The sequence below is a fragment of the Mangifera indica genome, chromosome 19 (assembly GCF_011075055.1).
Source record: "Mangifera indica cultivar Alphonso chromosome 19, CATAS_Mindica_2.1, whole genome shotgun sequence".
NCBI classification, from domain to species: domain Eukaryota; kingdom Viridiplantae; phylum Streptophyta; class Magnoliopsida; order Sapindales; family Anacardiaceae; genus Mangifera; species Mangifera indica.
Window position 1 is genome coordinate 12,230,253 of NC_058155.1, and position 25,374 is coordinate 12,255,626.

At 35.8% G+C, this 25,374-nt stretch overlaps 4 protein-coding genes across 4 annotated transcripts; 1 reads left to right on the top strand and 3 right to left on the bottom strand.

Annotated features, from left to right (window-relative positions):
- The first annotated feature begins 6,469 nt into the window (after window positions 1–6,469).
- LOC123202829 (protein WALLS ARE THIN 1-like) lies at window positions 6,470–9,887 on the top strand. Its single transcript, XM_044618977.1, has 6 exons — window positions 6,470–6,819; window positions 6,911–6,973; window positions 7,130–7,246; window positions 7,357–7,762; window positions 8,752–8,903; window positions 9,466–9,887. The coding sequence occupies exons 1-6, from the start codon at window positions 6,596–6,598 to the stop codon at window positions 9,656–9,658; spliced, it is 1,155 nt and encodes a 384-aa protein (XP_044474912.1). The 5' UTR covers window positions 6,470–6,595; the 3' UTR covers window positions 9,659–9,887.
- Window positions 9,888–12,345: 2,458 nt separating this feature from the next.
- LOC123202833 (dehydration-responsive element-binding protein 2D-like) lies at window positions 12,346–13,309 on the bottom strand. Its single transcript, XM_044618980.1, has one exon. The coding sequence runs from the start codon at window positions 13,297–13,299 to the stop codon at window positions 12,649–12,651; it is 651 nt and encodes a 216-aa protein (XP_044474915.1). The 5' UTR covers window positions 13,300–13,309; the 3' UTR covers window positions 12,346–12,648.
- Window positions 13,310–17,761: 4,452 nt separating this feature from the next.
- Window positions 17,762–19,167, bottom strand: LOC123202834 (lon protease 2-like). Its single transcript, XM_044618981.1, has one exon. It carries the CDS (start codon window positions 18,770–18,772, stop codon window positions 17,912–17,914), a length of 861 nt encoding a protein of 286 aa, XP_044474916.1. The 5' UTR covers window positions 18,773–19,167; the 3' UTR covers window positions 17,762–17,911.
- A 2,704-nt stretch (window positions 19,168–21,871) lies between these two features.
- LOC123202836 (26S proteasome regulatory subunit S10B homolog B-like) lies at window positions 21,872–25,279 on the bottom strand. The gene is made up of 10 exons (XM_044618984.1): window positions 25,018–25,279; window positions 24,496–24,615; window positions 24,006–24,142; window positions 23,661–23,822; window positions 23,444–23,530; window positions 23,260–23,346; window positions 23,039–23,176; window positions 22,486–22,677; window positions 22,314–22,412; window positions 21,872–22,120 (listed from the first exon to the last, which is right to left on the bottom strand). Exons 1-10 carry the CDS (start codon window positions 25,118–25,120, stop codon window positions 22,046–22,048), a joined length of 1,200 nt encoding a protein of 399 aa, XP_044474919.1. The 5' UTR covers window positions 25,121–25,279; the 3' UTR covers window positions 21,872–22,045.
- Window positions 25,280–25,374: the final 95 nt, after the last annotated feature.

The window sequence follows — 25,374 nt, forward strand, 5'->3', positions numbered from 1 at the left end:
ATTAAAGACATCTTACCTAAATCACAGAGATAATGGTGCCCCAATGAGTGGGATGTGGAACCCAACATGGCTCATGCCTGGAAATTAGCTCTTCTAGAAAGTGAATGGCTACCAATGTGTAGCACACTGGTTCAGCTTGTCAGACCCACGACCATGTCCAAGAGGATCTTGAAAATGACCTACTAGGAATCTTCTTTGTCCACTTTATAAGATTTTTTCTTTTTATCATTTTAATTAATTTTTTTCTAAGGATTCCAAAGCTATATATTTTCTCAATAAAATCCATCAACTGAAAATTCGACTTTTATATGTTATTGCTTTAAATGCTACTACTGGTGGTGTGTCAAACGTGCCCATGCTGAGGGACCCTTAATTCTTTCACGATAGTACACTATAATTGAAACGCAAAAGAGACTTTGTTCACTTCTTGTGAACGTGGATGTCAAAAGAAGGGATCATTCTATCTTAAGTTTGGGGTTGACTCAAACTCAAATTAAATTCATCGTATCCAATTCAAATGAATATATTACCAAAGACATATTAATAAGTGAATAATATTATAAAAAAGTTAAATAATAATATTAACAAAATAAATAGTTTTATCTGATAAACAAATAAGTTAATCTTGATCTAAACTATTTAAACTATAAATCTACTTCGAAGTTAGCTTGTAAGTCTAGTGAAAACTTCATCAACATAGAGGATTTTTAAATTGATTCAGTTCGGAAGCCTAAATTTTATTTTTATATTATAAAATTTATTCGGAGAGAATAATTGTATGAGTTACAAAAATTGTATCATTGTTTCTTGGTAAAATCTTGAATATATAGGACAAGAAGAAGAGTTAATTGTGTAATTGCATAAAAAGATACGCCTATTGAATTTAGATGTCTAATGAATTTTGTTGATTATGTTATCCCAGAAAAAGTAGAAGGTGATTGCTCTAAATAATAAAAGATAGACATGAAATGTTATCAAATAAAAATGGAAAATAAAAATGACATATTGAAAAGATCATAAAAATGACTGAAATTTGCACCCACTCTTCCCACTACTTTTAGGTAGGAGAGCTTCTACCTACATTCTGAAATGACAAATGTATAAAAGATGTATCTAATAATTATATGATAAAGTAACACCCAATTATATAATGATACATATAAATATGTATTTATTTATATATTAAAAAAAGATATACATAGTCTTGTTTTTAATTTATCTCTTGCTCGAACTAAATACTATATAATTCACATAATATCTTTGCATTTCAAACTCTTTATATTCTCTGTCAAATTATTTATTTTACTAAGTCAAATGTAATTTATGCATTAATAATGGTATAAATACGGATATAAACATCGACATGTCACAAACTGATTGCATAATAATGGATGATAAGTTTCTATGAAAAACATGGGTCACTTAGGCATGTGTGAGATAACAAATTGTGTTGAGATGCAGTTTAACCGTAATAAACCTGTTAACGTAAACATAACATTCATTTAGGTACACATTGTAAGTATTTATGTATATATGTCAACTGTTCTTATGTCTTGATCCGACTATCAGTCTGGCTAATCGGACTGAGAAAGACTAAGACCCATAACCCGTGATAATCGAGTAGGTTTTGAGTCAAAGTAATTAATCTGCATTCATAAAATAAAAGCCTTTAGCAATAGCAATACCAAATGCAGACGCAAGTTGTACAATAAAATGAACCTGTCTAATCATGTAGGGACTCTGAAACAAAAGCAATGGAAAATGTTTCACCAAATTTCTGTGTGTAGTGGGTGGATGGAATCACTTTATGGGCCAAAAGAGCCAGGCAAAAGCAATAAAGAATCACTAGTGCTTTTATCTGCTAGCAAAGTGATAAACCGAAAAAGAGCCAACCCGCATAAAGCTACAAGGATCTTTCCAAAGAGACCTGGTTTCCTTCTAAATCTCTAGCTATCTCCATTAATCGAATCTGTTCATAATTCATAACTGTTCTTGTTGTTTTCTATGTCTAGAAGCAGCATGCACATATATATCTTCCAGTAAAAAAATGATAACTAGCCAAATGTATAAGCCAGAAACCAAATTATCTCTAATGATACGCCATGTTTTGGTGTCTGGAGCAGAACCTCTTTCTCTCCATCAAAAGAAATTAAAGCCCTTATCTCATTATAATTCCGCTTTCATGTTGATCTTTGCAAATAAAAAATGCTCAAGTATCATTCCAGGGCCCCCGCCCTAGATGTATATCATTGATTACTAGTGGGTCAATCTCAGCCACAGGATACGATTTTCTAGATATAATACTAACAATTGATACTGGGTATTGAAGCAAAAATAAAAAGAAAACAGGAGATTTATCATTATTCGGAGAACATGACACTTGAGGTTCTTCCTGGTAACAATAATTGAGTTTTGTTTTTTCATCTCTTTTTGCGTTTTTGTTTTCTCTTTCTCTTAAAAACTTGAATCAGACAATGAAAAAGATCGATGAAAGGTTTTCAATATTTGGTTTCAGATGGACTCTTCTTTTCGCTAGGTCTTGGTGAGTTGTTGCATCAGTAGGTCTGATTAATAAACATTGAGTGACATCCATTGTAATGTTACAACTTACAATCAAGCAATGACCCACTTATGAATTAATGAGGGGCATCAATATCAACTGGTGACTTCAAGTTTACTGATAAACAAGTTATAGCGGTGGCCTTAAAAGTTGCCCACTTCAAGAAGAGTATAATTCAATTTGAAATATTCGAGTTTGAATTGAACGTGAAGAGTTTGAGATAATGTTCCAACTTTTTATATAAAACAAGCAATGTTTGATCTAATTTAAATATTTGAGTATAAACTAATTTGAATCAAATTTAAAATAAAATTATTTTCAAATTAAATTTGAATTATAATTTATTGATTTTAAACTAATTTTAAGTTAACTCTTTTGAATTTGAGCCGATTTTAAATTAAATTTTGTTCGGATTTGGCCCCAAAAAATTAAGCAAATGGTAAAAGAAAGAAAAACTAGATCTGGGGTATGAAAAAGATTCGAAATTGATTTCTATTCACTGTTAAAGGCAAACGAAAATATATGACTTTTTTTTTTTTATATATAAAATAGACTTAACAAACGACGTTATACTAACAGTATTGTAACGTTTTCTGTTACGATTTAACACAGATTACAATACAGTCCACCATCTTGCTTCAAAAAGACACAAGACAAATTACAATACAATCTCTTACATTTCTTGCTTTAGATACGACTACCCATATCAATCTAAGATGCCCATTTGAACCGAACTCCTCCTTCATTGTATAGGATCGAATCCAGCCCTAGCTTCAACTTGACCTCATCGTTCGTTCAATCAATTAATGAATCCATTGAAAGCTCAACAGAATAATCCATGCAAGTTGTCTGTGCAGAAACAAAGCTCACGTTGTCTGCAACATCTTCAACATCATGCTAGTGCTCTTCAGCACGATATGATTCTGATCGCCTTTCAAAGCAACTGACAATCTTAATTACTTGACGTACTTAAATATTATTATTGCTAATTAATTATATGTATTAGCAATGCATGCTTGCTTTCTGACTCATAGTTTTGTCGGCGTCCAAAGATTTTGATGAGTTAAACCTCAGCCAGGTTCATTATATGTAAACTCATAATCGCCAACTTGACAATGGTCTATCTGTTAACAAGGGTCGTGGTGGAGTTGAATGAGTCAACTCAAATCTCGACCAACTCAAATCAGGCATGTATTTACTTATGTAAGCCAAAAGAGACTGAAGCTGTGGAAATGCAATTAAGATCACAACTGGATTGGTCAGGGTGGTGACGGACTGGTTCATGCAGACCGGCTCAAATGACTCAGACCCAGTTCTTCTCCTCCTACAGTCCTACTAGACTAACCTTTATCATTATTATTATAATATTGTATTAAATATAAAGGTAGCATTGCTTTTTGATTATTCAAAGACTCTTAAAGATGAAAAGGCTAATGTTTTCTTCCATGGCTGGCCACATGTCCCTTAAAGTAGGGTTTCAGTTGATATCAAAACACAACCCCACTTTGGTGGGAACACTCCATTAGGCATCTTAAGGGAACGATCTATACCTTTATGTTATACTAAATTTAGTGTATCCACGTATCATCGCAATGATTAGAGAATATTGAATTGAAATAAGGTTTATAGGGTTATAAGAATACTTGATGAGTCATATTTTTCGAACCGTAGAGTTTTTAAAATTCACTTGAATATAATGAACCTATAGGGTTTATTAGATAAGTTAGGTTTTAAAGTGGAGATTTAGACAATTATAATTTATAAAGAGTATTTGGATGATTCTTATTCATCGTATTAAGTTTATTCATAAACTTTTACAGAATTATTGATTAAATTAAATTATAATAAATGTTAGCTCATATACAATTTTTTTTATAACATTATATTCTACAATTAAGATTAATTAATAGAAACTAATATAATTCCCATCTTTTACTGATCTATAATATTCCATACAATAGGCCTAAAAAAATTGGATGCCTCAGTTGGCTGCTACTTTGCCATACGTGGTTCTGTCCTCTACCAAAGTGGTGCATATTTTTATACATTAATTCTCGAGAATTGGTGAACCCTAATCTATGTTAGATGAGACTGATCATAAAATTTTTTTCCACCTATTGATAAATAATATTGGATTGATAAGCTCTTTAACGAAAGTAAAATATTAAAATTTTTTAAAAAAATTTAAGTTTTATTTTTTTTTGTATTTGTAAAAATATTAACTTATTTAGTATAATAAATATGAATTCGATCACTATATTTTATATTTTTTTGTCCAACAAATACAAAATGGACAAGAGATTGCGTGCAAGTTCAATCAAGTAAACAATTATACAATAAAGAGAAAAAATTTGTGTGATTTATCTATATTTTACCTTATGTCAAATAGAGTAATTATTATTTAATATTTTATCACATCTTTTGTTATAATGAATGTATTTGTTGTAAAATTGTTGTTGTGTTATGCAAAAGAATAGTATATTTATTCATAATAGGATTATCATCTTTAACCAAATCCTATTTGAACTCTTATTACTAAACAAAATTTTATTAAAATTTTTATTCATAAGAGAAATTCTAAAATGACTCTACATGAGAGAAATTCAAACTAGGAATGGATACGCATCGAGTCGAGCTCAACACTCTTCGGCTTGAGATAAAAATAGGGTGACCTGAATTTGGCTTGAGTTAGATCCAATCCTTGAGCTCAAAGTTTGAAGTTCGCTCGAGTATATGGTTCAATTTTGTAGTTTGGATTTATGACTAAGATTCGCGGTTGAGTTCATGACTTATTGACAAAACGAGTGATAAGTCAAGTTTAAACTGAATCAAGTCAACTATTTAGATTGTGAGTCAAATCAAACCAAACCAAACCAAACTTTCTCAAACTCAAGTTTAACTTATTTTAAAAAATGAGTTAACCTTTTTGGTTTGAACTTAGCTTAAATTTGACTTAAACGAATTAGAATTGAGCTAAACAAATTAAACCAACTTTTAAAACTGAATCATCTTGGTTTGGGTCTAACCTTAACTTCAATTACAAATAGTATTTTGTTGGCAACGCTCTATCCGTTATATAAGAAAAAACGAGTAACGAGCTTAGGGTTACTATACTTGCACTCCCCTCCACTCACCGGGGAGTGAGGGTTTTGCCCACTGATCGAACAGCAAGACCTCATGCCCTAGTGCATCGTCTTATAGATGAAAAAGTCAGGAATTCCAACTCAATTAAGTTATATCCCAACTAGGATTATATCTTACTGTATGGAATGGTTGCCTGAACAGCGTATGGAAATTTATTTATATAAATAACGATAAAAGAAAGTTGCACACTGAAGAATAAAAAAAACAGAAGGCATAAGGAAGTATATATATACGGACAATTAAGAATATTATTAATATAAAATAGAAAAGACGATGGAAAGTGGAAGGTGCTTAGGCTATAATAAAATAGTGGAAACGGAAGAAGTGTTAGGTGGGAGCTTGAGGTGGGGTTTGATTGGCTATGAGAACGCATGGGGTACCCACCTTGACCTTCCCCTCGTGCGTGCTATCTATCAATGGCGGCTCTTCTTCCTTTCTCTCAAATTATCATCATTAATGGCATGGTGCCAAAACAGAAGGCCTAAGATTATAATCTGTCAATTTGTTTTTAATTTATTTCTTTCTTTCTTTCCATCTGTGTTGAATTTTATCGCTGTATTTTACTGTGTGTAGTTTAGTAGTGCGCATTGGGTTTGTCTTGTCAGCTAATCAATAAGATGCATGAGTGGGAATAGAAAAGAATGTGGGAGACAGCCAGAAACATATGAAGCCCTGTAACAGTTGACAGAGCGGCTTTCTATGGCCCTTGTGGACCATACTCTCCACAACAGCATTCACTTTCTTCGACTATATTTATTTCACCTATACACTCCATTGATCTTCAGCAACTTCTCCCCTCTCTTCTCTTACTCTTGCTTTCTTGTAAATTTTGTCTTGCATTTTGCTTCAATCTCTTGAAGCTTCTTCTTTTCTGTGTGTGTATTAGCTTCAATGGCTGATACAGGTGCCTCAGGTTCTGGGAGGAGAATGTGGTGTTATGTTCCTGAAAGGCTCCAGCTGCACATGGCCATGTTGGCCTTGCAGTTTGGATATGCTGGGTTCCATGTGGTCTCTAGAGCTGCCCTTAATATGGGCATTAGCAAGCTTGTGTTCCCTGTTTACAGAAACATCATCGCTTTGCTTCTTCTCCTTCCATTTGCATACTTCCTGGAAAAGTACATCACTAACAAAATTACCACTAAATCTTCAACTATATATACTTCTTTAAATGATGTGTAACTTGTTCTAGAATTCTTCTTTGTACAGGAAAGAGAGGCCAGCCATTACTCTCAATCTCCTCCTTCAGTTTTTCTTACTTGCGCTAGTTGGGTATTCATCAAACTCTTAAAACTCATAAGCTATACAACAAACAGTGGGAAAAAATACAAATACCCGGATTCATCACTGAACTTGGATTATAAACCTGAATAATTTAATTAGAAAATAACAAACTCTAATTTTTTTCACATTCTTTTAACTTTACAGAATAACAGCAAACCAAGGATTTTACTTGCTGGGCTTAGACAACACATCACCAACTTTTGCCTCAGCAATCCAAAACTCCGTTCCTGCCATTACCTTTCTCATGGCCGCAATACTAAGGCATGCCCAGGCTTGCTTTCTTTTATAGTTCTTATTAACTTACATTTATGTAAGTGTATATGTTGCCCACCGAAAATCTTTTTAAATGTTTTATGCTTCTTATTTTCCAGGATAGAGAAAGTAAGACTAGACCGAAAAGATGGAATCGCCAAAGTGCTTGGAACTGCCTGCTGTGTTGCAGGGGCCTCCGTAATCACTTTATACAAGGGTCCAACGATATACAGCCCGGCTCCTCCGCTACACCAACCCACGCCGATGTTTGTTTCGCTGGGGGATGCAAAGGGCAAGAACTGGACCCTGGGTTGTGTCTATCTCATTGGCCATTGCCTGTCTTGGTCCGGTTGGCTCGTGTTGCAAGCACCCATTCTCAAGAAATACCCAGCTCGGCTTTCAGTCACCTCGTATACGTGTTTCTTTGGACTGATTCAGTTCTTGATTATTGCTGCGTTTTTTGAGAGAGACTCACAGGCTTGGATTTTTCACAATGGTGGGGAAGTTTTCACTATCCTCTACGCGGTTAGTAACTCATAGTTCTATGTCGTTACTGATTCACGCATTAATTACTTCAGAAACCGGGCTGTGCGATTTTTTTAATTTTAGTTCAACACAATCACACTAATATCGGTTGAAATCGAAGACTCACATCAGAAGTCATTATTTCACGTGAGATCCAAGTATAAAACTTGTACTTAGAATCCCAAATTACCATCACAGTTGATAGTCCTGACGTGCATGTAGGTTGGTTGTCTGCCAGTTCTCTCCTAGCCCCGACCGAATACTATATTTTCTCATACTTTTTGATTTGATATCCAAATCTTATGCCTTGTATTTAAAATCCTAATATATCACCAGGCTCCGCATGCCCCAACACTGATATAGACTGGGTGTGTGCTAGCTTCATACATCAAATGATATAAATCTTGGAATGACAATACCTCAAAAGTAGTTCTTCAGATTAGTGAGTCCAAAGAGATTCAAATATCTTATCTTACACTTAAAATCCTACCATCTAGCGATTAAGGAGACACCTTTTCTTTTGCATTTCTGCATATGGTTATAGTCTCATAACTTACAACTTACGATTCAAAAATGGAACTCAAGATCCAGACTTCCAGTGCAAGTAATAGCATCTTGTTTATGTACGCCAGTCAAGATCCGGACACAAGCAATGTGCCTGGCGTATTGGTTTCGGTGTGTCGTTTAGTAGTTTGATATCTTCTTTTTCAATAAATCAAAATGGCTTGTCAAGGACCATGAATCTCGTGTAGTTTGGGAAATGTCAAAGTATGTCAAATCTCAATCAAAATAAAAGGGCAAGTTTGCACCTTTTGGACATGTGCGAACCAGTTCTTCCTGTCATAAGATGTGATAATTTAATGCATTCCTTCTGTAAACATCTCTTTTGGTTGTACTGAACTGATGATATATAATATATAAGTAATGAGATGGTGGGTACATTTGAAAACGATATATGAGCAAATTTTGATGTGGAAATATACATGCAGGGAGTGGTGGCATCTGGAATTGCTTTCGCCGTACAGATATGGTGCATTGACAGAGGAGGTCCTGTGTTCGTGGCTGTGTATCAGCCTGTTCAGACTCTTGTTGTCGCCATTATGGCCTCCATTGCTTTAGGCGAAGAATTCTATTTGGGAGGGTAAGTGGGTCCTTCTTCTTCTTCATCAACTTCCCACTAAACCAGTGTGCTCATTACTCTAGATATACATGAATCATGCACGTACGGGGTCCATTGATGGACATTTTTTACTCTATTATTTTCTTTAATTAATGCCTTTGATAATCTTTTGACGAAGTCCAACCGAGCTGACCTATCATACCATCTCCCAACCACTACCAGGGCTGTGGCTTGAGTTGACCTAAAGTTTAATCGAGGCCTGAAAAAGCTTGAGGTTATCAGCATTTGAATGGTAAAAGGGAAAAAACACAATAAATAAGTTCCTAAGGAGGGAAATTGAGTACAAGTGGAGTTGATCTGATTTGAAATAGTTTAGAATTTGATCTAACTCAAATTTATTTGAATTGATATATAATTCATTAACAAAAAAATAATACTATTGATAAAATAAACAATAATAATATCATTTTATTAAATAAACAAACAAGTTAATATCGAGTTGAACTCTTGTGTTAGAGTTTCAAATTGAAATCCATTCAGATCAAACACTAACTTTAAATTTTAAATGTTTGATGATGTACAGGATCATTGGTGCAGTGCTGATCATAGTGGGATTGTATCTTGTCCTCTGGGGCAAAAGTGAAGAAAAGAAGTTTGCTTCACAGGAGAGGGCTAGGATTCAGTCCACTCCAGAACATGGTAACACAAGGACAACAACCCACATCAAGGCTTCCCTTACTCAGCCTCTTCTTCCTCCATTGACCGAGAATGTTTGATCCCAATAACCCTAACTTTAACCAGAGTACGTGTTGGCTTGAGAACAGTTTTAAAATTGCACTATCCTATGTGAAAAAGAAAGCTTGTGTGTGTATGAAGATGTTCCAAGTAGTGGAGAGAGTTTTTCTACGGAATAAGTCTGATATGATGATCATGTTCAGGCATCATAATATCTGAAAGTCCCTTATGTTTTTATATATTAATTTTATGGTTTGATTTACGGGAAAAGTATTTGCAAATTAATTATGAAGCTCAGGTTTAAGACCATCATGGTTTGGTGTGATTGGACCCGCCATAGTTATCAATGTGGAAAGATCATAGAGGTGGTCAAGCATGGTGATTGTTTTATGTGCTATGATAAGCACGGTCTTTGTTAATTATTTTTGGTCAGCTTGAATCATGCATACAGATTTCTCAGTCTAGGATTTTGTAAAATCTCAACTTGGAGAAGCCAACACCATGAATCTGAAACCCTGATCGGGGACCGGAGGTATTCACGGTTCTAATTAAGAAAAAATATTGTTTCAGTACTTAGGTTGCTTTTATCCATGGTTGAATCAAACAAATCAACCTCTACCACGATTCAACTGTTGTTTAATACTAATCCAAAAGTTATACGACCTTGTCATGCCGCCCTCATCTTAAACCCCAATTGATTGTGTCTTGATTGATTTCGTCAAACTAAGAAAAAGTTTGGTCTCTCTGTCACGTGAAATCAAGAGGAGAAGGAGCGGGAGGGGGTTTTGGTTGCATAACAACCCACACTTCTATCGTTCTATTGTTTTACGTCCCCCACCACCAGTTCCACAAGCCTTAGACATGAACAACTACCGTCTCGCCTAACTTCTCAAGTTGTGATCCATGCACTTGGATATGAAAGTTTGTCACAGCTTCGAGATTCGCTAACTTCCCTTGACATCGCTCTCATGACATTTGCTTGGAGGGGGGAGTTGGCCCTAGCCACCACTGCATATGTGTTGACCCTGGGAGATACCAACAATAGATTTCAAACAACAATCATCAAACTTTTAGTTTTACCCTTAACTTTAAGATTTATTATAATTTTTCCCTTTTTTTTTTTTTTTCTCATCTAATCTCATTTTTATAATGGTTGAGATTTGAAATAGTAATAAACCTTGTTTTGGATTGAGTCCTCACCAAATCAAAGCGTGGTTCAATTATTAAAACATGGCCAACATTATTCTTAGGAGACATAACTTTATTATAATTTATAACACATAATTTTATTAATCCAAGAAATGTCTCTATCTCGATGGTGACAATGGAGTCAAACCCATTAATTTGAAGTCAAAAAGCAAACGACAAAATTCTAGGTAAGATCAGGGTATGATGAACCGGACCCCAAGATCTCATCATTCTAAATTATTGTCAATATTTCTAATTTATGGCTCTTTACTTTTCTTTTTAAAGATGTGAATGGAATCTTTCTTTTATCTTCCTCTTTTATTTTTTTGTTTTACAATTGTTTTTTCTTAAAATAAAAATTTAGGTGAAGTTTCACCAATTATTAATAATACACATTTACTAAATTTTGATAATTGTAATTAAGGTCTATATAATACAAAAGAGATCAGGTGGGAAAGACTGTGCTTGTCTCTTTGGTGACTCCAGATGAGCCCAGTTCAAACACAGTGCTAGTTTTGTGGGAAGAAAACACAACGCTAGGCCTTGGCATATTAGGTTTCTTATTAATATTATATTAGGAGACTCAAGAGAAATAACAATGTATTTATATAAAAACTTAAAAAAGCTCAATTCAACTATAATAAATACCGGGGCTCTATCTCTTTGTGAATATAACCAATTTATCAAGATATCTTTTAAATATGATCAGACTTTATACTTCAATAATAATAGTAACTTATGAGATATTTGAAAAAAGGTTCGGAGATATGTTGCCCATCAACCTTGGATATGGACAGCTGGAAATCATGAACATGATTTTGCTCATAATCCTTTTATTGCCTCCTATCTTATGCCTCGCCACTTCTATTTTATTTTATTTTTTAAAATAATTCAAATCAAAATTTTATAAACGTAAGAAAGATTTGAACTTAAGTATTTTTTTTGAAAGTTTTAGTATTCAATCAGCTTTGCAAACCTCTTATTATCACTTCTATTTTAAACTTTTGTTTATATCTTGTTAAGTCTTTATGTTTTCAATTTGATTATACCCACTAATGAGACTATTGAAGAGATAGGATTTGAAGTATCGTTTCTGTTCCTTGGGCTGCTTAATTGATAGATTGGAGATGAGAGGCACAAATTAGGGATCCTCATACATTGGCAGCTGCTAAATAAATAGCTTGGAGATGAGGCATATACTGGAGTGAGTTGGATTCAATCTTAGTTGTTCAGGCTTGAATTTGAGTTCAGATTAAACGAATTAAGTTCAAATTGACTTTAATTAAAGTTAAAGTTAAATTATTTTCAAACTGAATTCAACTTTTAGTGTATCAAATATCAATCTCAAACTAAATTCTATTTGAACTTGATCTTGATTGAATCTAATCTTATATTGAAAATCATGATAGAGTGGAGATGAGAGACACATGCCGATAGAATGGAGATTTTCCACTTAGAACTATTGCAACTTCACAAGACAATTACATAGAAGTTTGAAAAAAAAAGACAGACAGACAGAGAAAAAGAGAAAAAAAAACTGTGATAAGCTTACGATATATATATATTGATACCATTTCACAGAGGAGAACGTACGGGAGTGATGTACGCTGGTAGATCAAGACAGATATGGCAAAGCCCAGAAAAACCCTCGAGGCTTCGTGGCTCTGACAGAACATATGCATGTGTGTATATATATATACACACAAACGTTTCACTTTTCTTTCTTTATTTATTTTCCTTTTTTTTAACGTGGACACTACAGTTTATTTACACATCATCTATCTATATATATACATGGCGGCAGTTTAGATGTCTGGTTTTCATGGAGTCTAGTTTCAAGTTTTCACATGCACCATGGAGTCTGCAACACATCCCATCCAGCTCCATCCACCAGCTGGTTCCCACCAAAAAGCCCTGACTCTTCCAACATAGGATAATGAACGGACATCGCCGCTTCTGCCCATATGGATTCATCAAACACAGGCAGCTTCACGTTCAAACTGTCCCAGAATCTATCCATTCCCTGTTCATTATTCTCAACTTTCGCACTATTTTCTGCCAAATTCGCATGAGACTCGATGCTGTCGTTAGAAAATGGGATCATCAAGTCATTGTTGTACACCTGTACTGTGGGAAGCGGGGTGTTTGGTGAGCTTTTGATGCCTGAATCATCAATGATTTGAGGTTGGCTTGGCCTTTCGGGAGCCTGAATCAACTGTGGTAGATTGAGCTTGGCATCTGGGCCATAAAGTCTACGAGCAGCAGCATCATAAGCCATGGCAGCTTCGTGGGAGGTGTCAAATGTTCCAAGCCAAAGACGTGCGCCACGATTGGGCTCACGAATTTCGGCAACCCATTTACCCCAGGTTCTCTGACGAACACCTTTGTAAGTGCAAAGAGCATTCTCGGGACCTCCCTTACCTCTCATGCAACCTTTCCTTGAACTTGCTTGTGCAGGCTTTTTGAGTTTATCTTTCTCTGCAATACCACCCATGAGTGCCTTTGACAATATTATTAGGCAGAGAGGACTCTGAAAACTAGGAAGGTATTTATAGGGAAAGAAGGGAGAGATAAGAGGTTGAAGTGGGTTGGAAACGTGTCTCTACATTGGGTTTGGACTGATACTTGTCATGGAGAAATAGTTTAATCGTGTCCACAGCAAGGCTCACTGTCATTCTCACGAATACACTTGGCTTACATTGTTGACCTTACACAAGCTCCAGGTGGCAAACACAGAAAAAGACAAATGGAAACTCTACTTGCCTAAATTAAGAATGAGAGTATCAGGAGAATGGTAAACAAGCAATGTTAAGTCCGTTTAGTTATGAATATTGTATTGAAAATTTAGAAAATGTATCATTATGTATTTTGATATTATTTTATTTATAATTTAATTATTTAATTATATAATAATATATAAATCTGAATATTTAATTAAACACAGAAATCTGATGGATAATTTAGCATGTGGAGAAGGGCCTTGTTTGGGACAAACGGGTGGGAATAAGAAGATGCGGGCGTTTGTATTTCTAAAACCAGCACCAAAACTCCAAAATTTGGAAGCCTTCCAAAACTCCAAAATTTGGCATGAAATTCATGCAGACAGTGGACCCATTTCTAAGACTTTTCCTACAGAGATCCTCTCTGCGTGCATTGAATCTTCCTTACGTTTTTTGACTCTTACTCTGATTCCAAATTCAGAAGACTTCATCTTCATCGTCGCCGTCATCAACCTTTCCACCTAAATCAATGTATACAATAATATCCACCAACTTGTTTATGAACATATCAAATAAAGACAATATTAATATATATTATATAATTAGATAATTTTAACTTAAAAATAAAATAATATTAAATTATATTATATTAAAATTAAAAATAGGAAACTTATAATTGTTTGTTGGATTGTTCTTCAAACGAATCTCCTCTTCTATATTTTTTTATATTGCTATCGCATTTCTAGTAGAGGATAATTTTGAGTTTTTGTATTAATATATTTTAGGGTATACCCCTTACATTTTATATATTATATCATATATAAAAATATTTAATCGTATAAAAATATATTTATATATTATTTTGTATATAAAAAAACGTAATCTTATGAAAACACATTAATATTTATATATTTTGCATCATCAAAATTTGGTCAGAAAATAATCTTTCGGCCTTTGTGAATAGAAAAAATTTGCGTGTTTCCCTAGCAATAAAAACCATGTGGTAGCTTGGAAATTCTGTGTACCTTACCAAAGAAGACAACAAACAAATAAATAATAATCATGAAGAGAATCCCAAAAACATTGAATCTGGAGGATCTACTATTTATAATTCGGTTGCCGAAGCCTGTCTCGCCGCTTTAAACAAAGAAAATCTCCATATATTTTAAGCATCTGAAACTAAAAAGAATAAACAGTAAAATATAATGCTCAACAACACCATTCATTATGGGTAAAGCTCCAGCTTGAATCGTTTGAATCACCCTTTACCAGTTTTGAATTACATGAGACTGAAAATGCATTAAACACTTGGTGACCAATAATAACAATTTGTACAAATTTGATCAGTCAGTAGAACGAGGTCATTCTTTGACCCTTCTGAGTTGGAAGAATTGTTGAATGCTCGTTCCATTTCCTATATTGCTCGTCAGGTCATTCACCATTTTTGACGAATTGAACAAATGTATAATTTAAAACCAGAGTGGAACAATTGTCCCTATGAAAATTCAATTAAGAAGCATTAAACAAATATTCAATTCAAAATTGGTCAATCTTTCAATTGGTGTAGCTTCAATTTACAGTTTTCTCAAAACTGAAAAATCAGTTCAATTCAAAAGGTGATCAAATCGATTCGATTAACAGGTTTTGAACATTTGTTTTTCTTTGTGACATCACTATGCTAGTTTAGAGGTTACATTGGGTCGAGCCAGCGTGATAAAACTTAGGGCCTGAGACATGACCCAAAGTGTACCCCCATATGCCCTTAGTGGGCATGGCCGGCGTTTTTCTGTGTTGGGCCAATGCAGGCTATGCCAAATTATATAAGGCAGCGACAGACAGGCCTTTGACACCTCTATGCTAGCTTTGTATCCAACTAAGACCAGCCCAAATCCACATCCCCCACCTCCTCCGGGTCCCACCATCTTTTCACATGTTATTTGTTCCCATGGCGAAACTTGCCGTTGTACGTTGTGAATGCTTGGTATATGCTTTTAAGTACAAATGTTACGACTTGGATTATGCTGTGTTGTACGGACCGTATTCTATGTTGCCCGTCTGATTATCCCTTTGCGTGATACAGAGAGGAAGCAATGCCAGAAGGTAAATATCGAATTCTCTTCTGTCCATCTTATATTAAGTTTGTTATTCTTTTGAAGTTCAAATGAAGATTGTATAAAACATTTCAACTAAGACGATAATCTTGACAGTAGCATTTTCATCAGTTCAGAAATTTGTTTCACCGAACAAAAAGACCTCTCAAACGTACAAAGCAGAGCTGCTCTAGTCTCATAAACTATAATAACAATATCATGTTTGCAGCATACTGGCAATGTCACGGGAATGACACTTGAGACTCTTCCAAGAACATTGGCACTGGGAACCCTCCATGGATGCCAGATGCCTGGTTTTGTCTAGTCACCTCAAAATCCTGATTGGTGTAATTGTTAGACTGATCAAACGAGGACTATAGCTAGCTTAAAATCAATATTTTTGTTCAACCACACCCCATCTGTTTGATTACCGAACTGGTGAGGTGGTCATGGGTGTGAAATTTCATGAAATGGGATATTCATTTCTCTGCAAATGAACTGAGGACAATCAGTACACGCATAGAATTGCTGTAATGCCAATTTTCTTTCCAGGGCAAGTAAGGATTCTGTGCAAGATATAAAGCCCTAAACCATAACCAATTAATAAGATTGTAAAGTAGTAGTTCACAATGCAATTTTCCTTTGGCCTATTTTTAAAGGTTGCACCCCACTTATAGCATAAGCACCAAAGTATCTCCCTCACTGACATAAAGGAAAGATGTGTGATGCACAGTTTAATTTTTGGCAGTAAGAAGAAGTTTAAAATAGCAAATTAAATTTCAGCAATTTTTGACAATGTGTAACTTGGGAAACATGCACCTCCCTAGCCGGCAAACAATTGAATTGGACTTCTAATTGTGCAAAAACAGGCTAATTCAACTCAGTTGTGTCATGAACTCTGATTAGTTTGCCCCGAATCCTAACCACAGTGCCAAAGGATATTATAAGCAAGGCCACACACAGCCCACATTGCCAAAAATTTAAGCAAATTTTGACAATCTATAACTTATGATACATGCACCTCCCTAGCCGGCAAACAATTGAATTGGACTTCTGATTGTGCAAAAACAGGCTAATTCAACTCGGTTGTGTCATGAACTCTGATTAGTTTGCCCCGAATCCTAACCACAGTGCCAAAGGATATTATAAGCAAGGCCATACACAGCCCACATTGCTAAAAATTTAAGCAAATTTTGACAATCTATAACTTATGATACATGCACCTCCATAGCCGGCAAACAATTGAATTGGACTTCTAATTGTGCAAAAACAGGCTACTTCAACTCAATTGTGTCATGAACTCTGATTAGTTTGACCGGAATCGTAACCACAGTGCCTAAGGATATTATAAGCAAGGCCACACACAGCCCACATTGCCAAAAAATTAAGCAAATTTTGACAATCTATAACTTATGATACATGCAACTCCCTAGCCAACAAAAAATTGATTTGGACCTCTAAATTGTGCAAAAACAAGCTACTTCAACTAAATTGTGTCATGAACCCTTGTTAGTTTGCCCAGAATCCTTACCACAGTGCCAAAGCATAAAAATATTTAGAGTGGGAAAAAGATACACATACAAAAAGTATCCCTAACATGAAAGAAAATGGCACTATCAATTTAAATGGCTCATTAAATTCAACACAATCAAGCTAAGTAAAAGTTATGCTGAAGGAGCCACTTCTTGAGAACATTAACTGCTGATTTTCATCAATCCTCCTTACAGAAACGTACCATTAAAAGAAAATTCACATTTAAAGTGGTTAAATCAAGAAGAATCCTCTATGCTACAACAGAAAGCACACATTTTCAGGAAAACATCCCTTCCCCATAAAATTTCAATCAATAAATTAGTTCATTATAATCATGTTGCAGGCAAAAACTAAGAATTGTTACTTTTTAGTTCAGCCATCATGACAACATATGCCTCTCAGTCTCTTAACTATGGTTGCAAGCTGAATATTGGACTAAAATCACACAAAATGTTCACATGGTTTATGTATAATTATACCACAACAATGCAGAAAACATCACTAATCAACTCAACAGTAACATTGAATACGTATCTACAAGGGACCTGTAGAATCATACTTCAGTTTTAATTAGGTTCAGCGGGCTTGCACTATAAAGAACTACACAGTTTCATAAAAAAAATAACAACCCATATATCGATTATCGATTGCCAGCTAGTTTCAACCAGTCTAAATGAAGAAATCAGATTACACAACAAAATTTACAACTTGTTTGTGTATATATGAAGCAACAGAGCAGCAAGAGTAAGCATTCAAATACCTATTAACTTGAAGAAGGAAACACATCTTTAACAGCTGAAGCAGCAGTCAAGTAATTAAGCGTGTTCCTTAAAGTTTCCTTCTCTCTCTTAAGCCTGGCCGCTGTATCTTCCAATTCCAGCAACGCTTGTTGCTCTCTGGGCGCACCTTCAAAAGTGCTCCCGACGAAAAACGAAAACGGCGTCGGAAATAGATTCCTCCGCAGATCCACAACCTCTTTTTCAGGCTTCCCGTTTAATCGATTGGATAAACGAATCACATCCTTCATATAACCCTCCACGTCACTGGCCAAGGCGTCCAAGTCTTCCTCGCCAGACGGTCTGTCCTCCAGCCACGTCACCTCCGCAACAAGATATGGCTTCGTACGGACAATACTCGTAACACGGAATCTTTCCTGCCCTTTGCAAATGAGAAAAAACCGATCGTCTACAAGCCGTTCGTGCTTGACGATTTCTCCCACACACCCAACTTCAGCGGTTCCCGAAACAGCGTCGGAGTAGATGACACCGAAGCGGAGGTCGGTTTGGAGGAGGGTGTGCATCATAATGCGATAACGGAACTCGAAGATCTGAAGAGGAAGAATGGCTCCAGGGAAGAGGACAAGTGGAAGCGGGAAGAGCGGGAGCTCAACATCGTCATCAGATTTTGGTGGGTTAGTGTGGTGCTTTTCAGGGAAAGAAGAAGCTAAGCACCGAAGAAAATTAGGTCTTCTACGGCGGTGACAAAGGGTGGAAGAAGAATTAGAGAAAAAACCGAAAGATTTATTAGGGTTTAATGTGGGGTTAGGGTTTAAAGCAGGTTGGTGGTGAGACTGAGCCGGGAAAGATGAAGAAGTGGGAGAAGGAATGAGTTGGGGTAGAGCCATTACAAATGGGTATTTTCAGATATTCATTTCATAGCCAATATTATAAGTGAAATTCTGATAAAACTGATCAGCCATTGATTGATTTTCGTGTTATTGAGAGAAATCTAGCGGTTCATGAGAAGATGTGGCTGATATGGAGAGAAGAAGAAGAGTGGGGTTCGAAGATTTTTGCCTGTGGTACTGTAATTTTGCCACGTGGGTGCTGCGTTATCTGGATTCTGGACTCTGGATATTTATTTTCCACGTTGATTTACAATTGTGGTGGTGGCAGTTTCATATGGAGCAAAAAAAAATCTCCCGTTTATTTCATCTTCAAGAGGAAGAGGTCCACTGAAAATGCTTGCAATTTGCACCGAATCAATCTTCTGGTTGTCACACGATGAGTCCTTTTAGGGATTCATTTGAAAGTGCTGTTTTTATACAGAGCTAGGGGTTCGGTTTGATCAAGACGTACGCGAACAGAAGTTACACTAGTTCAAGATCGAGTCATTGGAATTCTTTCCCAGTGAATTTTCTTTTTGGTAAGGCCAAATGACTATTTCCCACCCAAGGTGTGCTGTAATGACAAGTTTTCACCCTTTAATTATGGAAATATCAAATACCTACTCATGACCAGTTAAAAATAACGGTGATAAGGGTAAAATCATTATTTTCTCCATAATATTAAAAAATAAACTAAAATATAATCTATTTTTACCCCCCTAAACTTTGAAAACTAAATTTTTCTCCCAACCTAAGTTTTAAAAAATGACAGTTTCACCCTAAGGTTTGGTTTTGAAATCTTCGGCTCCATTGCCGATGGTCTCTCCCTCCCGAGACATCCTCTCCTTCTGATGATCTTTTTCCTCTCATTTGGAGGGTCGATCGACGTCGGAAACTCCTTGGGAGACGAAGAACTTCGTCAAGGAAGACGAAGTGATGAAGACGAAGTCGTCGTCTAACATATAATAATTTTATAAATATAGGTGTGAAAGTGTTTGGTGGCTACTAGTTCAACAATAATGCTCAGATGCACAAGCGAATTCTTGTTTATACGATATCAAGGTCAATATTGTTTATAACACAATTTATTATAATTAATGCTTAAAATAAAATATTCTTAAAAATTGGATTACATATTTAAACTAATCATTTTGAATACAAACCTTTTCTTTATGTGCTTGTTGTATACTTGCATTCAAGTCAGTCCTCCCAATCTCTACCTCCTCTATCTCATAAAGAATTTTGGGTAACTTCGGTGTGCTTAAGATCCCTTTAGAGAAAATCTTCATATTGGGGCATCCTTTTATAATTAACTCTTTCAATTTCCCAGACGAAGACGACAGCTTCGTCTCCTAAGGCATCTCCGACGCCGATCGGCCCTCCAAATGGGAGGAAAGAGATTGCCGAAAGAAAATGATGCTTCGGGAGGGAGAGGTCGTCGACAATGGAGTCGGAGAGATCGTCGGAGATTTCAAAACCAAACCCTAGGGTGAAACTGCCATTTTTTAAAACTTAGGCTGAGGGAAAATTTTAGTTTTTAAAGTTTAAGGGGGCAAAAAAAGATAAAATTTTCAGGCATTAGGGTTCTGTTAAATTTAACCGGTCAAGGATGGGTATTTGGTATTTCCATAGTTAAAGGGTAGAAACTTGTCATTACAGCATACCTTGGGTGGGAAATAGTCGTTTGGCCTTTTGGTAAAGATAAATTTAAACTAAACCAAACTCAAATATAGGTAAACTTTGATTTAAATTTGAAATAGTTTAAATTTGTTCAAATTGATTACAAATATCACCAAAATACATAATAAAATAAAGGGAAAAAGACTATTTCCCACCCTACTTTTGATGCGTTCTTAGAATGCCACCAACGGCAGATGAAAATCCACTTTTCCCACCCATGACCAAACTACCGTCTAATTTTTCAGTTAGGGACAGGGGCAAAATCGTCATTTTTCTTTTAAAACTTTAAAATTTCACTGTTTTCCCCCTCCAGGTTTTAAAAATTAATAACTAACCCATCCTCAAAGTTTGAAAAGTTTAATTTCACCCCTAAGGTTTGCTTCCTTCTCCGGCCACCACCGACGGCATACTCAGTCGACCGATCTCTCATCTCGACTACAAAGGACGACCCTTCGTAGCCCAGATCTGGACGATGAAGCCTCGTCCAGATTTAGAAGAACAGATGAAGGACGATGCTTCATCGTCCTTCGTCGTCGTGTCTGGACGACGTGACGAGTGACGAAGGACAACGAAATGTCGTCCTTCGTCGTCTGGGTAGACCTCTTCGTCGCACCACCGTGCGACGAAGAGATGGTCGCATGGTACGACGAAGAGACGTCTTTGTCTCTTCATCGCACCACCCCCGTCGCACCAGGAGAAGGAGGAGGTCGGTGACGACGTCAGGAGATAAATTGAAGAATAGGGGTGAAACTACTAGTTTTGAAAGTTATGGGGGGCGGCTGCATTTTGAAAAATATGGAAACCCTAGGTTTGGGGGTGAAAATGTTAGTTTTCAAAGTTTAAAAACTTTAGGTAAGGTGAAATGTTAGTTTCTAAAACCTAAGGGGGGTGAATGGTAAAATCCTCACGTCAATTTTGGGACAAATTTGACAGATTAAATTGAGAGGTATTTTTATCATTTCATCTAACAAGGGTAAAATGTACATTTTACCCTTATCCATATTAACAGCTCATGAGTGGAAAAAGTAGATTTCCATCTGCCGTGGGTGACATTTTAAAAACGCATCAAAAATTGAGTGAGAAATAATCCTTCTCCCTAAAATAAAATATTATTGATCAAATAAATAATATTATTAGAATTTTTAAAAATATTGTCAAGAAAAATTCAAACCAAACTAAAATTTTAAATTGATTTTAGTTTGAATCAAGCCAAATATTGAGCTAATCCAAACTAGCTTAGTTCGAATCTAATTCTATTATCTTGATTCTTTTTTTTATTGTTAGACAACTTTCCGACAACTTTTCGACTAACCCATTGAAGCTCAAACTCAGTACAAATTCACCCTACAAAGGGCAATTCAACCATACAACGCAATTAAGGCTCTTTTTAACAATGTAAAATCCACAACTCATCACACATCAATAGTTGCAAATCAATTTAATGGGACACAATTTGTGTTATGATTTGCAGAATGCTTTCGCATGAAATATAGTGCATTACATCACCCAAGGAACTAAATTAAAAAGATAAAGTAGCATTTTGTAACAAAATCAGAAAGCAACTACATCTGAAATCCCACTGCCCAAACATCCCTGCTCAAAAAATGTCTTTTAATCTTTTCCGAAATCAGTACTGTAATGTGCACTTGATTCAAGTTTCTTGGCCTCGTTCAACTTCCGGACAGCCTGCAAATGGTTCAACCATAGACCAGTACACAGGCACAGAATTATTTAAGGCCACATATATAGTCATTATTTTTCTCCTTCAAAAAAATTTATACGGTTGTATTATTTGAAACAATTTGGTGCATATTGCAGAAAGAGTCAGGGCTTACCCTAACATAAATTGATCATTAGAATCAAAGAATAAGAGCATTACCTTCATAAAATCTTCATGGATCACGTAGTCACGCTCTGCACGGATTGCAGACATTCCAGCCTCAGTACATACATTTCGGAGATCAGCACCATTAAACCCCTGAAGTAATTGCAGAAATCAGTGAGTTGTAATAAAGCAAAAAATGATAGAAACACAAGCCACTCTCACTCACCTCAGCGAGCTTTACAACGGCTTCATAATCAATTTCACCATGCTTAGCTATGCCTGCAGCATGAATTTTAAGGATTTCCATGCGAGACTGCTCATTTGGCAATGGGATTTCAATTTTCCTGTCCAAACGACCTGGACGTAGAAGTGCAGGGTCAAGGACATCAGGTCGGTTGGTGGCCATTATCATTTTAACCTACAAAAGAAAATAACATAATCAATTTTTCATTCACTAAATAAAAAAAGCTTTTCAAACAAATTGAAACACATGCATACAGGGCGAACTTTTTGTGAACTTAAATCATTTTGTTACAATAAACAATGACAATTTATGAGAAACAAGGATGGATGCAAAGGACTCCATTGGTAAAAGGTTCCCACTGCCTAGCTACTGCCATACATCACATATAAAAAAGGAGCAAAGTCTTTGCAAATTTATGCAAAATATCTGACATGGAAGGGAGAATTCAGATGCTGAAGGAAGAATTGTAAGCTTCTTTCACATTCCCACTGTGGACATCTGCATCCAAGTCTATGTCATAAACCAAGAAGAATACCTTGCCAAGCTGGTCAAAACCATCAAGCTGGTTAAGCAACTCCATCAGTGTTCTCTGAATTTCACGGTCAGCACTGGTACCTTCACTGAAACGACGCCCACCAATGGCATCAATTTCATCCATAAAAATGATGCATGGCTGCTCAAGCAAATCAAAAGATAAGAAAAGTGGAATGATGATACAAGGGAAAGACATAAGTATCACAAAATCTATGCTCTTACTTGGTGATCACGTGCGTATCCAAACATTTCTCGTATCAACCTAGCGCTTTCCCCAATGTACTTATCGATTATGGCACTTGAAACAACCTATATAATATCAGGAGATAGAATGTTATCAAAATTCCAAGGGAAGATTGCACACAATAATGAAACCAAATGTCAGGATGCAGAAACAAGATCTAACCTTCAGAAAATTAGCATCTATATTACTAGCAATTGCTCTTGCCAACAATGTCTTGCCAGTGCCAGGAGGCCCATACAGAAGAACACCCTGGGAGACCAGTCAATAAGAAATAATACGGTTAGAGGGAAAGCATCACAACATGGTTTACAATACTAGTATTGTGAGAGAACGCAGTACAAAATGGAAAACAAGGGGAAAGAAAAGAAGCAATATATACCTTGGGAGGCTTAATTCCAACTCTAAGAAAAAGCTCAGGATTCATGAGAGGTAGCTCAATAGATTCCCTCAATTCTCTGATCTGATCAGATAAACCACCCACAGCAGAGTAGCTAACATTGCCAGGATCTTCATGCAGCATATTATAGACAACTGGATCAACCTGTTATCCCGATTCATTCCATGAATGGGCATCAAATCTATCAAAATCCCTTTCTTTATCATAACCAAAGTTGGATTAGAATTTAAGATGAACATAAATGTGATCGACTATTAATTTGTCCCCTTAAATTGCAATCCACATAAAAATATAATAATAATAATAATATAAAATTTAACAACTCACTTCACGAGGGAGAGCTCGCATGATAGTAAGTGTGGTCATATCAAGAACCACTCTTGTTCCTGAAGTCAACTTCTCCTTGTCCACTTTGCTACGGCAGCCAACCACATACCGAGGACCGCTGCTTGCTTTAACAATCACTGAAACAGGGAAACACAATTGTTTTTCAAATTCATAAATAACTATATAAACATCTGAAGAAACAAAATACAGCAGAAAATAAAGGGAAATTAAATAAATTAAAGGCCAAAAGAGTTGCATAATACATTCCAAAATCAAATTAAATAAATTTATTTTTTTCTGTTGATCAATTCTGACACAATTTCTCAACTGAAGAAAAAAATTTCCGAAACTGATTCGTTCACACAACAATGAGACCTATTCAAGCACAGCAGCTGTTCTTAAATCTCACAAGTCAAATAGCAAATTTAAGATGCAATATTTAAGATAAAAAAGAAAGCAAATACAGAACTAAAAGTCAAGCACAACTTACAGCGTTCATTGTCAAGAGGTCTCAGAACTTCTCCGATGATCTGCCCAACACTCTGAAGAGATTTCAAATCATCTTCTGTTTTGTTAAACTCCTTCTTAGCAGTTCTAAGATTTTCCCTCACTGCACATACATATTTCCATGTCAATATCACCCAACACCTTAAATATGCCCCTAGTGTTATACATAAACTGATTACTCAGAAAACTACCCCACAACAAACCAGTAAGCAATTTCTATAGGTTTTACAAACGGCAAGGACGTGCTTGGGGATCACAGTCACAATAAATGACTTCCCGCAATATTGACAAATAAAACAAATCAACTTATCAAACTAAAAAAGATACTTAAATTCTGCTCAATTTACGCAAATCGCCAATTACGCACGACCCTAGAAAAAAATTATTCGTTCGGAAAAAGAAATAGGAAGAAACCCTAAATAACAAAACAATTGATGACGTGAACGGTGACTCGCATGGAAGTCATAGTATTGAAGATGTTCGGAGATGCGACCATGAGACTTACCAGATCGAACTCTTGACTCGATCTCCTTGTGCTGTAACAATTTCTTACGATACTCGGTGACCGCATTACGACGGCGTACGGCATCTTCTCCCTCCCCGCTCATAGTTAGATCAAAAACAAGCCTTGGCGTTGCTTTTTTTTTACTCTCTCGTTATTTCTATATGCTTTTTTCAAGGAGATATTCAGTAAGGGTTTGGATTGGATTGAACAGAGGGTCGATTTGCTCTGCTCCTAGCTTTTTCTGTACCCTTTCTTGGAGGACGGGTGTGGTAATGGTCAATTTTCTTAAAGTACCCTGTTTTTTTAAAAATCAATTCAGACCCCTTAATTCTCGAAAACTAACTTGAATCCCTGTGG

Coding starts and splice junctions, on each gene's coding strand:
- LOC123202829 (XM_044618977.1), top strand. CDS start 6,596: ATGGCTGATACAGGTGCCTCAGGTTCTGGGAGGAGAATGTGGTGTTAT. Junction 7,763..8,751: donor TTTTCACTATCCTCTACGCG/GTTAGTAACTCA, acceptor ATATACATGCAG/GGAGTGGTGGCATCTGGAAT. Junction 8,904..9,465: donor GAAGAATTCTATTTGGGAGG/GTAAGTGGGTCC, acceptor GATGATGTACAG/GATCATTGGTGCAGTGCTGA.
- LOC123202834 (XM_044618981.1), bottom strand. CDS start 18,772: ATGGCTCTACCCCAACTCATTCCTTCTCCCACTTCTTCATCTTTCCCG.
- LOC123202836 (XM_044618984.1), bottom strand. CDS start 25,120: ATGAGCGGGGAGGGAGAAGATGCCGTACGCCGTCGTAATGCGGTCACC. Junction 23,823..24,005: donor TGCGAGCTCTCCCTCGTGAA/GTGAGTTGTTAA, acceptor TCGGGATAACAG/GTTGATCCAGTTGTCTATAA. Junction 22,678..23,038: donor GTTTTGACCAGCTTGGCAAG/GTATTCTTCTTG, acceptor TTTCTTTTGTAG/GTTAAAATGATAATGGCCAC.
- LOC123202833 (XM_044618980.1), bottom strand. CDS start 13,299: ATGGGTGGTATTGCAGAGAAAGATAAACTCAAAAAGCCTGCACAAGCA.